Consider the following 10,845-nt stretch of genomic DNA (forward strand, 5'->3'; position numbering starts at 1 on the left):
TCCTTCCTTCCTTCCTTCCTTCCTTCCTTTTTCTCTCTCTCTCTCTCTCTCTCTCTCTCTCTCTCTCTCTTTCTTTCTTTCATTCTTTCGATGGAGTCTCTCTCTCTCTCTTACCAGCCTGGAGTGCACTGGGGCACTCTTGCCTCACTGCAATCTCCCCCTCCTGGATTCAAGTGATTCTCCTGCTTCAGCCTCCTGATTATCTGGGACTACAGACGCACGCCACCATGCCCAGCTACTTTTTGGATTTTTAGTAGAGACGGGATTTCACCATATTGGCCAGGGTGATCTTGATCTCTTGACATCTTGATCCCCCCAACTCAGCCTCCCAAAGTGCTGGGATTACAGGCGTGAGCCACTGTGCCCAGGCCGGGTTTCTTATATACTCTGAGGAGGTCAGCTGCTCCCTGGATATTGATGACTCCCGAATCAGTATTTCCAACTGCACCCTTTTCCTGAGTTTGATTTAGATTCAAATGCATCAGGGGCTTGTTAGGCGACTTCTGCTTGCATGTGCCCCACAGTCACTCAGTGACTGTAAATGTGAACTTATCACCTTTCTCCCCTAGACTTACCCTTCTCCACTCCCTCCCCTGTTCCCAGTCTTAGTGGACAGCTCAGGCCATGGCCAGGTGTCTCAAGTAGGAACTGGTGAGGTATCAAAGACTTTTCTTTCTCACTCCCACATTCAGCGTCCATATCCTGTTGTTCTCCCTTCTAAGCATTTCTGAAATTTCTCTCTCTCTCTAGTTTTACTAGCTCAGAATTTCAGACCTGGAATTAGATGATAACTGTCATCTTGGCTGTTCCTTTATCCTCCTAACTGGACCATATCATGCTTAAACATTTCTGTGGTTTTCCATTGCCTGCAGAATCCAATGGAGACTTACCATCAGGAAACAAAGGCCCTCCCTGATTGGCTCTTGCTCACCTGTCTCATGTCCTGCAGCTACCACCCCTCATTTCACCTCTTCATGGCTGCTTGTCGTCTGACGTCGGCACCACGCCCTTTCTTGTTTCCACAGCTTTGCTGATGCTGCTCTGTCCACCTAAAACACCGTTGCCACCATTCTTTGCCTGGCTAATTCTTACACGACCTTAACTCAGAAGTGTTATTCAACCAACATTTATTGAGCACCAAGTATATGCCAGGTGGTATCAGAGTCCCAGTGGTGAACAAGCAGACAGGGACTCTGTCCTCATGAACCTTTATTCCAATAAAACTTTCAATGAACTACGATGTTGAGCTGAATGCCTCTCCCTCTACCTGCCCTTCCAGCAGCCTGTGTGTGCTCCATCACTAGCTTTGACCTGTTAGGCTGAAATCATCTTTCGGTCTCTCTTCTCTAATGGACTGTAAATTTCTTGAGGGTAGGGGCCTTGCCGCAGTCTCACAGTATTCTTAGTGCCTGGAACAGTGCTTAGCATTTGGTAGATTCTCAGTATGGTTCCCTTGTAACTCAACTATAGATTATGAATACATACATGACTCCACCTCTCAGCATGAACTCCCATTCTCAAGGAAGTTTTCCTTGACCCTCCAGAACAAGTCTGGCAACCTCATGATATGTCCCTATAACAACTCATACTGGTTTTTTTCCCAGAATTTTGCACTTGTGACTAATTATGTTTTCAACTATTTACATTACATTTTTACATTTGGTTTTCTGCACTAAGTTGTAAATTCTGTGAGGTCCAAGGTATAGCTATTACACTGCATGGCCTATAATAGGTGCTCAGTAAATATTTGTTAACCAGAAAACTGACACATTTTCTTGCTGGATAAAAATCCTGAATGAATTGCTGAGGCCTACAGAAAAATTAGAGCCAATCACCTGCTGGCCCAATGCCTGACTCTACCCATCTGTAAAATGGAGATGTTCCTGGGGGATAATGTTGTATAGCAGATAAACTTTACATTAAAACCATATCAAAACAAATATGCATAAATAGATTATACAAAAAACACGGGATTAAATAATTAAACACATTGGTTGCAGTTCCAGATGGGCTCTTAATTACCTATTTCAGGATGTGATGTTTTATTCCCCCACCAGACATATAACCATTTTCTTCTCTTTTCCTTCCCAGCATCCGATACTGCAGTTCCTGAGCAAAACAAAACAACAGAAACAGGACAGGTAAAAAATCTGTGAAGTATTTGAAGTATATCACTTAAATCGTAAAAATCCACAGCAGTGGCCAGGCACAGTGGCTCATGCCTATAATCCCAGCACTTTGGGAGGCCAAGGTGGGCGGATCACTCTCTGCCAGAAATTCGAGATCACCCTGGCCAGCATGGCAAAACCCCATCTCTATCAAAAATGCAAAAATTAGCCGGGCTTGGTGGCACATGCCTGTAGTCCCAGCTACCCAGAAGGCTGAGGCATGAGAATTGCTTGAACCCAGGAGGCGGAGGTTGCAGTGAGCCGAGATGGCGCCATTGCACTCCAGCCTGGTGACCGAGGGAGACTCTGTCTCTTAAAACAAAACAAACAAACAAACAAAAAATCCACAGAGTTTTGCAGAGATGGACTAGCAAAAGCAAGATATTGCTAACTGGAAAAATCCATTGCAACGATTATGAAACAGCCCAAGAATTGATAGACTTGTACTCTTGGCAGAAATAACCTTGATTGTTACTTCTGTATGTGCCAATGCTTTGAAAAGCAAAAAAAAAAAAAAAAAAAAAAAAAAGTACAAAAAACATGCAAGATCATGTGTGTTCTTTCTGTGTGACCCAGAATTCATGACATACTGCAGAATCAACACCTACCATCAATATTTCTGTTATTTTCTGAAGGTACTATTTTTATTATTACAAAAGTGATTCAAGCTATTTTAAGTGAAAGCTTTCAGGCAGTACAGAAGTCTGTAAAGGATAAATAAAGTTTCCCCATCCCCTCTTTCTTCTTCCCCATCTCTCTGTCAGACACTGTCTGTTGTCCTGTCCTGGTTGTTGTGCCCACTGTCTCTGGGATTCTGTGTGTTAGAGAATGTAACAGGAAGAGAGGGAGAGAGCATAGCTTGGTCAATGGAGATGGCATAGCCCCAACAAGATGCCTCAATGCCTGCCTACAGAGCAGCACCTCTCAATATTTTTGATGTCAGGGTCCCTTTATGCTCCCCCCCCTTTTTTTTTTTGAGACAAAGTCTCAGTCTTTTGCCCAAGCTAGAGTGCAGTGGTGCAATCTTGACTCAGTGCACCCTCTGCCTCCTGGGTTCAAGCGATTGTCCTGCCTTAGCCTCCTGAGTAGCTGGGATTACAGGCACATGCTACCATGCCCGGCTAATTTTTTGTATTTTTAATAGAGATGGGGTTGCAACACGTTGGCTGGTCTTGATTTCCTAGCCTCAAGTGATCCACCTGCCTTGGCCTCCCAAAGTGTCAGGATTACAGGCGTGAGCCAACACGCCTGGACTACACTCTTTTTTTTTTTTTTTTTTAACTTGGATTTTAATCATGTATGTAAATAGCAACATGAGTACAGGGAGTTCCAAGGCTTGTGCCTTATCTCTAAGTGAAAGGATTTCAGATCCATTTGCTTGTAGGATGGCATCACCCAAGATAACAGAAGCCTAGTATAGTTTTTCCTGAAGAAGAACGCCAGGTTAATATATTCAATACTGACTTTTCTGCCATTTTTCTGTAAAAATACTGATTGACCATATGAAGTTTCTGTTGCTTACCTATAACCGACTCAAATGTGTAGAGCATGGAATTTTCTACTTATTTTCGGGTGAATTCCTCACATTTCCTGGCTTTAGAAAGTTCTCCTTCCAAAAATCTTCCCCAACTATGTGTCCTTGTAAACCCCAGTCATATAATCTCTCCTTTCTGACCTTTACAAACTCGATGGCTTGTTGTGGATAATGGATAGAGGCTGCTAATCCCATGAAACCAGATAGAAATACCTGCTTCTTTAATTTTGAACCTCTAGCCAAAAGAAGTCCAACAAGGCCAGCAAAACCAATAACACCAAGTCGTGGAAAAAATCCAGCAGGTGCATTTTGGAGATATTCATAGCTGTCTCACCCCCATTGAACCAAACTCTACATCTTGGGCTTTGTTTAGGAGTACCTTTCCTGACACCAACTTGTGTGTAGCTCATGATAATGTCAAAGCTGAGAGATGCTTTCCTAAGCTGGGTCCTTGACTCCTCTGCATGTTTAGGTTGGCCCTCGAGAACTTACTAGAGTAAAAGCTCATAAACCTTTGTGGGATTTTGGGGAGGGGAGTCCTTTTTTGATGCCGCATAGACTTTGAAGGTGAGTAGGCTCAGGCTGGCCAGCCCGATGGACCTCTAAACCACCTTGAACATGTTACTGGCAGTGGGGCTCTCACAGGGTCTTTTTATACTCTTGAAACTCAGTTTCTAGCCTGGGCAACATGGTGAGACCCCTATCTACAAAATAAAATTAAAAAAAATAGCCGGGTATGGTATCATGTACCTGTAATCTCAGCTACTTTGGGAGGCTGGGGTGGGAGGATCACTTGAGTCCAGGAGGTTGAGGCTGCAGTGAGCCTTGTTTGTGCCACTGCACTACAGCTTAGGCAACAGAGAAAGGCCCTGTTTCAAAAATAAAATAAAATAAAAAAAAAAAAATAACAGCCTGGGTCTTGTGGCACACTCCTCTAATCCCACTTTGGGAAGCTGAGGCAGGAGGATTGCTTGAGCCCAGGGGTTCAAGACCAGCTTGGGCAGAGTAGTGAGATGCTGTCTCTACAAAATATTTAAAAAATAAAAATAAAAAAAAGTCAGGCATTGTGATGCATGCCTATAATCCCAGCTACTCAGGTGGCTGAGGTGGGAGGATTGCTTGAACCCGGGAATTCAAGTTTGCAGTGAGCTGTAATCATTGCCACTGCACTCTAGCCTGGGCAAGAGCGAGACTTTGTCTCTACAAAAGAAAAAAAAAAATCAGTTTCTTAAAACTGAGACTTTGTTTTGTTTTTGATTCTCTAGACTGCTCAGCAGAAAAAACTGAGACATTTCTACAATTAAAAAAAATGTTTTGGGCCAGGTGCAGTGGCTCACGCCTGTAATTCCAGCACTTTGGGAGGCTGAGGTAGGCAGATCACTTGAGGTCAGGAGTTCGAGACCAGCCTAGCCAACATGGTGGAAACTCATCTCTACTAAAAACACAAAAATTATCCGGGCTTGGATGTGTGTGCCTGTAACCCCAGCTACGTGGGAGTTTGAGGCAGGAGAATTGCTTGAACTTGGGAGGCAGAGGTTGCAGTGAGCTGAGATCGCACCACTGCACTCCAGCCTGGCTGACAGACTGAGACTCTGTCTCAAAAAAAAAAAAAAAATGAAAAGAAAAAATAAATTTAATCCCAGCACTTTGGAAGGCCATGGTAGGAGCTTGAGCCCAGCCTGGGCAACATAGCGAAATATCATCTCATTTTTAAAATTAAAAAAAAAAAGTTTAAACTTTTCCATTAGATTCAGGGGTACATGTGCAAGTTTGTCATACAGGTGTCCGTATTTTAAACATTTTAAAATCAATGTATTTAAAATAACAACAAACCCGCTTTGTGCTAACATAGTATGTTTTATGGCAACTAACTCTATTTTGAAAAAACATGAGTGAGAAAAATGAATGAGAAAATTAGTGAGAAAAATGGCATTGTTTTACATTTTTTGCAAATCTCATTAATATCTGGCTTAATAGAAGACAGAGGGATTCTCATCTCTGTTTCCACATTCTGTATAAGTGAGAGCAATGACGTCACACATCACATAGCCTCTGGGAAAGTATACTGTACATCTCATGACAGAATGATAGTGAAAATGGCAAAAAATGTCCCATGAAAATCATTTTGATCTCATGGGCTTCCCATCTAGACTTTGAGAACCACTGCTGTAGAAAATGTAAAATTAAGTTTCATTTTCTCTTTAATCCTGTTTTCTCTAGTAGCCTAAGTCAGCCATGAAAAGAGTGGCACAGGGCTAGGGAGAGCTCAGAGGATTTGAGCAGTGGCCAGGAAAGAGATTTGACTGTAGAAAACACAGTTCACAACAGTTATTTTTTATCCTCAGACCCCTGAGCCCCATAGTTCCTTATGTCTGATGTCTAACACTTTGGAAAATTTTGGGATATGGGTCACGTGTTTTAGGTTTTCAGAGATTTTTGGCAAAAGGTGGTGAAATGTAGTGAAACTGCTGGTGGTTATAAGGTATTATTGGGCCGGGATGTCATCCTGTGAGGGTGGTATCTAGCAGTGACTGGGCCCATCTCCTTGCCTGTGTCCCATCAGATGGATGGAATGCCCATGCCCATGAAGAATGAAATGCCCATCTCCCAACTACTGATGATCCTTGCCCCCAGCTTGGGATTTGTGCTCTTGGCATTGCTCGTGGCGTTTCTCCTGAGAGGTAAGGAGGGAGGGCCAGGTGATGGAGCACTTCAGAACCCTGGCGACTGCAGGAGGATCTGGAGTTGTCTCCACTTCCTTCCCCTTTATCCCTCCCCAAAGAGACTCAGTTCTGTCATTGTTCCCATCCCAGTCAGGGACGTAACAGGTAAGCTCATTCTCCACAAGTTGCTAATGGCTCTGTGTATTAACCTCCTGGTAGAGTTTACATTTTGGAAAAGGAAAAAAAGCAGAAGAAGAGCACCTTCATTTATTGGACATTTTTGTGCCAGTCCTGATGGTATACTCTTGACGTGCCTAATTCATTTTATCCCTATTGCTGCCTTAAGAGGAAAGTATTGTTCTTTGTTCACTTTCTTCACTTTCTTTGTTCTTTGATTGAGAAAACCCTAGCTTGTCGCTTCTTTTGGCTAGTATTGTTCCAGGACAAAGACCATGAACAGTCCTGGTTTTCTTCTTCTTCTTTTTTTTTTTTTTTTTTTTTTTTTTTTTTTTTTTTTTTTTGAGACGGAGAGTCACTCTGTTGCCCAGGCTGGAGTACAGTAGTGCAATCTCAGCTCACTGCAACCTCCTCCTCCTGGGTTCAAGTGATTCTCCTGCCTCAGCCTCCTGAGGCGCTGAGACTACAGGTTCGTGCCATCACGCGCAGCTAATTTTAGTATTTTTAGTAGAGAGGGGGTTTGCCATGTGGGCTAGGCTGGTCTCAAACTCCTGACCTCAGGTGATCCACCCACTTTGGCCTGCCAAAGCTCTGGGATTACAGGCATGAGCCACCACTCCTGGCCTGATTCTGATTTTCTTATGTGTTCCCTGAAAGCAAGCTTTCTTAACCTAGAGGCCATAGATGGACTTCAAGGGTAATGTGAATCCTTTGAAATCATGTGCAAAAGTGTTTATGTGTTCATGCCTGCATTTTTCAAGGGACAAGGTCTATAGTTTTCATTGAATTCGCAAGCTGCTCCATGTCCTTGTACCTCCATCCCACCCCCACCCCACCCCCAGAAGTTTTAAAACACTTCGAGCCATGAAACAGAGCTTATGGTTTTCATACAAATTATAGGCACATGGCACCTGGTACCGTTGTAAAATGGGGTTAAATTGTTCTGTACTCATTAACAAAAGCTGTTTCAGGGCAGTATGGCAGGAGATGAGACTAGTAACCATCTCAGCTGATTTGAATAATAGTGAAACTTGTATAGTTCAACACCTGCCCCAGGTGCAAAAAGAAATTTAAAATTTACTGGAATCCTGCTGTTAGTCTTCCTACAAAGGCATGGTTACAGTTTCGGAAAATTCTGAGTATGTCTCATAAAGAAGTGTTTTAAAACCCAAGTGAGTACTTGAGTTCTGGATAGGCAGATGACTCAAAATGAAATAGTTTAACACCATTGTCCAGAATGTTGGAACAACTGTGTAATTGATGAGCACTGACTGTGGTCTAAAATAGCAAGTGTTTGACCTGGGAAAGGGAATGGCTTTTTCTGCCAAAGCCAGCCACTGGTTCTCACTTTTGGCCTATGTCTGCTCTTTGGGAGGCAATACTGGAATTCCCCCAGCATTTTGCATGTTCTATGCACCGCAGCCCCTCGGCTCACACTGTGGCCTTGTCTTTTCAGGGAAACTCATGGAAACCAATTGTTTGCAGAAACACACAAGGTAATTGATCTTGCATGAATGGGTGTTGTAATGATTGTACAAGCTGTTACAAATGATTAGCTACTACTCAGTGGTTTAATGACTTGAGCTTGTGCTCCGATTAAACATAGAGTTGGAAAAATGTGACATTAGAAGTGAAAAAGTTGTGCAGATTTAGCTCACATTAACCTGTGTCTTGGTTAACACTGTGTCTGAACAAAATGCCAGTACCAAGGCAGGTGGGATTAATAGAAGTATAGCATGCCAAAGAAAGAAGGTGATATGGCCCTCTACTCTGTCTGAAATTTTTTGTTCACCTATGGGTAAATTAGTTTAAGAGGCCATTGTTAAACTGGAGTTTATTGAGGAGAGTTGGCAATATGGAAAGTGAAAAAAGCATGTAGAATACTATTCTTGGGAGTTGGTTCCTCTGCCCCATTAGACCATGGGAGCAGCTTGTTTTGGGGCCTTTTTAAAAATGGTATTTGAAGATTCTCTAGTAAGGGATTTTAGCTATCTGCCCTATTCTTTAGTTTTGGAAAAGAAATGTAAAACTTGATGTAAATTATTCATGAAGGCCTTGCCTTCACTAATTAATTGCATTGATACCACAATATGTATTAACAAGAAGGAAAACTGATGCCCAGCAAGGTGACCTTTCAAGGTCATACTTAGAGACCTTTTGGTAAATAAATGTATTGAAATCATGATTTTATATTTTGCTAAGAATTTTTTTTATCTCCTTATTATAATGGATTGGCAGAAACTCTTTTTCCCCTGCAGCCTCAGTTTTCCCATCTATAAAATGTGGAGCTTAGACTGAATGAACTGTGAGCCCTTTGAACTTTAAGGATAATTGCATTGTAACTTAGCAGCATCTGTCTTTTGTTTTGTTTTCCAGTCTTGTGTTTCCCATTATCAGCCCCTCTTTTCTGTTTACAGGCTAGACTGCATTGGAGATAGTAAAAATGTCCTCAATGACATGCGGCATGGAAGGGAAGATGAAGATGGACTTTTTACCCTCTAACAACGCAGTAGCATGTTAGATTGAGGATGGTGGCATGGCAATCAAGTGTCAAAATAAGTCTTAGGAGGTTTCTTTGTTTCATAAAAAGGATTCACTTATTCCGTGGATGTCATTGATCCAGTCTTGCTTTAGTTTCATGAATGAAGGGTACTTTAGAGACCACACCTTCTCTGTCCGTGCTCTAATCATCTCTGTAGAATCACTGCTAAGTGATCTTGCACACTACACTTGAACACTTTCAGTGCTGGTGAACTCCTTACCACACCCAAGGGAGTCCATTCCATCTCAGAGCAGTTCTGAGATGAAGAAATACTTAAGGCAAAATCTGTCTCTGGATGATATTACAACAATAGTTCTTGTGCCTACACAGAACATCTCTTCTTTATTAACTGCTGGATCAGTGTTGTGTGAACTAACAGGACAAAAAAATCTACAGGCTCCATCAGTCAATAAGACTGACTTTTTTTTTTTTTTTTTTTCTCGTAAAGGTAATGTCAAGAGAGTAGAAATCCAAAAGATGGTTACCTTTGGAGAAACATGTGTTTATTCCATTAATGTTGCTATTGCTCTAAGCATGCTGGGAAGTACTGGAGAGCTGTTAACTCTTCAGGTATTGGAAAGAAAATCTCATGTTTCTCCAAATCTCCTTGCTTCTGGGATATAATTTCTGGTTCTTTTGTTACCCTAATTGCCTTCATCTCGTATGTGTTTGTATCTCTCCTTTTATGCCTAGCTTTAAGAGTTCATCGTCTTGCTGCAGGTATGATATGAGCAGCACAGAGCCTATGGTTCCTTAACATTGCAGGAAATGACATGGAATCACACCATAACTGTAACTCACTTCTTTATTTTTTTTTCTTGAGATGGAGTCTTGCTCTCTTGCCCAGGCTGGAGTGCAATGGACAATCTTGGCTCACTGCAACCTCCGCCTCCTGGGTCCAAGCGATTCTCCTGCCTCAGCCTTCTGAGTAGTTGGGCTTACAGGTGCACGCCACCATGCCTAGCTAGTTTTTGTATTTTTAGTAGAGATGGAGTTTCACTGTATTGACCAGGTGGGTCTCCAGCTCCTGACCTCAGGTAATCTGCCCGCCTCGGCCTCCCAAATTGCTGGGATTACAGGCTTGAGCCACTGCACTTGGCCAACATTGACTCACCTCTAAAACTCCTAAATTTTCTATAATTTTATTTTCACATTTGAGTGTCTTTAAAGATGACCACAGTGTCACATGCTAATTCTTGCCTGGGGAATTTAATTTTGGAAACAGGAAAGAGTCCGTGGGAGTAAAATGTGGTGAATGACAGGGATATTCACCCAGGGGCAGTGCTTGGATGCGAAAGCAAGGCAATCCAAATAAGTTTCTCTAAATATAATTCATGGAAATATGCTCGTCAGTAACAACAGGTTTATTTTAAAACTTTAATAACTACTAACACGAGGAGCCCTGGGAGAGAGATTAAAGCAAACAGTTGTTGAATGAATGAATAAAAAACATGTGTGCCTGAGTGAGAGGGACTTCTGGCTGGGTAGAAGTGTGGAAAGTAAACCAGATCTGAAAGACATTTCTGTGAAGGACTTCTCAGCATGTTTAGAGCAATAGCAACATTAATGGAATAAGTACGTGGTTTTCTGAAGGTAGCCATCTTTTGGATTTCAACTCTCTTGACATTACATTTAAGAGAGAAAAAAGTCAGTCTTTTTACTTGACTGGTGAAGCCTATAGATGTTTTTGTCCTATTAGTTCACACAACACAGACTTACTTGACTGGTGAAGCCTACAGATGTTTTTGAGTATTAGTTCAC

General features: G+C 42.1%; 1 protein-coding gene and 1 pseudogene across 2 annotated transcripts in view; one reads left to right on the forward strand and one right to left on the reverse strand.

Moving 5' to 3' along the window:
- TIMD4 (T cell immunoglobulin and mucin domain containing 4) overlaps positions 1 to 9,205 on the forward strand; it is a 46,915-nt gene extending 37,710 nt beyond the window's left edge. Inside the window, exons 2-5 of one of the 2 annotated variants that reach the window (XR_001881929.1) lie at positions 2,092 to 2,141; positions 6,266 to 6,383; positions 7,999 to 8,038; positions 8,960 to 9,146. Coding sequence is in view for 1 of the 2 variants with exons in the window: in XM_017854389.1 (XP_017709878.1) it covers positions 2,092 to 2,141; positions 6,266 to 6,383; positions 7,999 to 8,038; positions 8,960 to 9,044 (293 nt within the window). In the remaining variant the exon portion in view is untranslated. Of the gene's footprint in view, positions 1 to 2,091; positions 2,142 to 6,265; positions 6,384 to 7,998; positions 8,039 to 8,959 lie in introns of both variants that reach the window. The other variant, XM_017854389.1, reaches the window with a different exon arrangement.
- On the reverse strand, positions 3,727 to 4,322 carry LOC108516773 (MICOS complex subunit MIC26 pseudogene; annotated as a pseudogene).
- Positions 9,206 to 10,845: the final 1,640 nt, after the last annotated feature.

This window comes from Rhinopithecus bieti, unplaced genomic scaffold (genome assembly GCF_001698545.2).
Source record: "Rhinopithecus bieti isolate Rb0 unplaced genomic scaffold, ASM169854v2 scaffold_38833, whole genome shotgun sequence".
Classification (NCBI taxonomy): domain Eukaryota; kingdom Metazoa; phylum Chordata; class Mammalia; order Primates; family Cercopithecidae; genus Rhinopithecus; species Rhinopithecus bieti.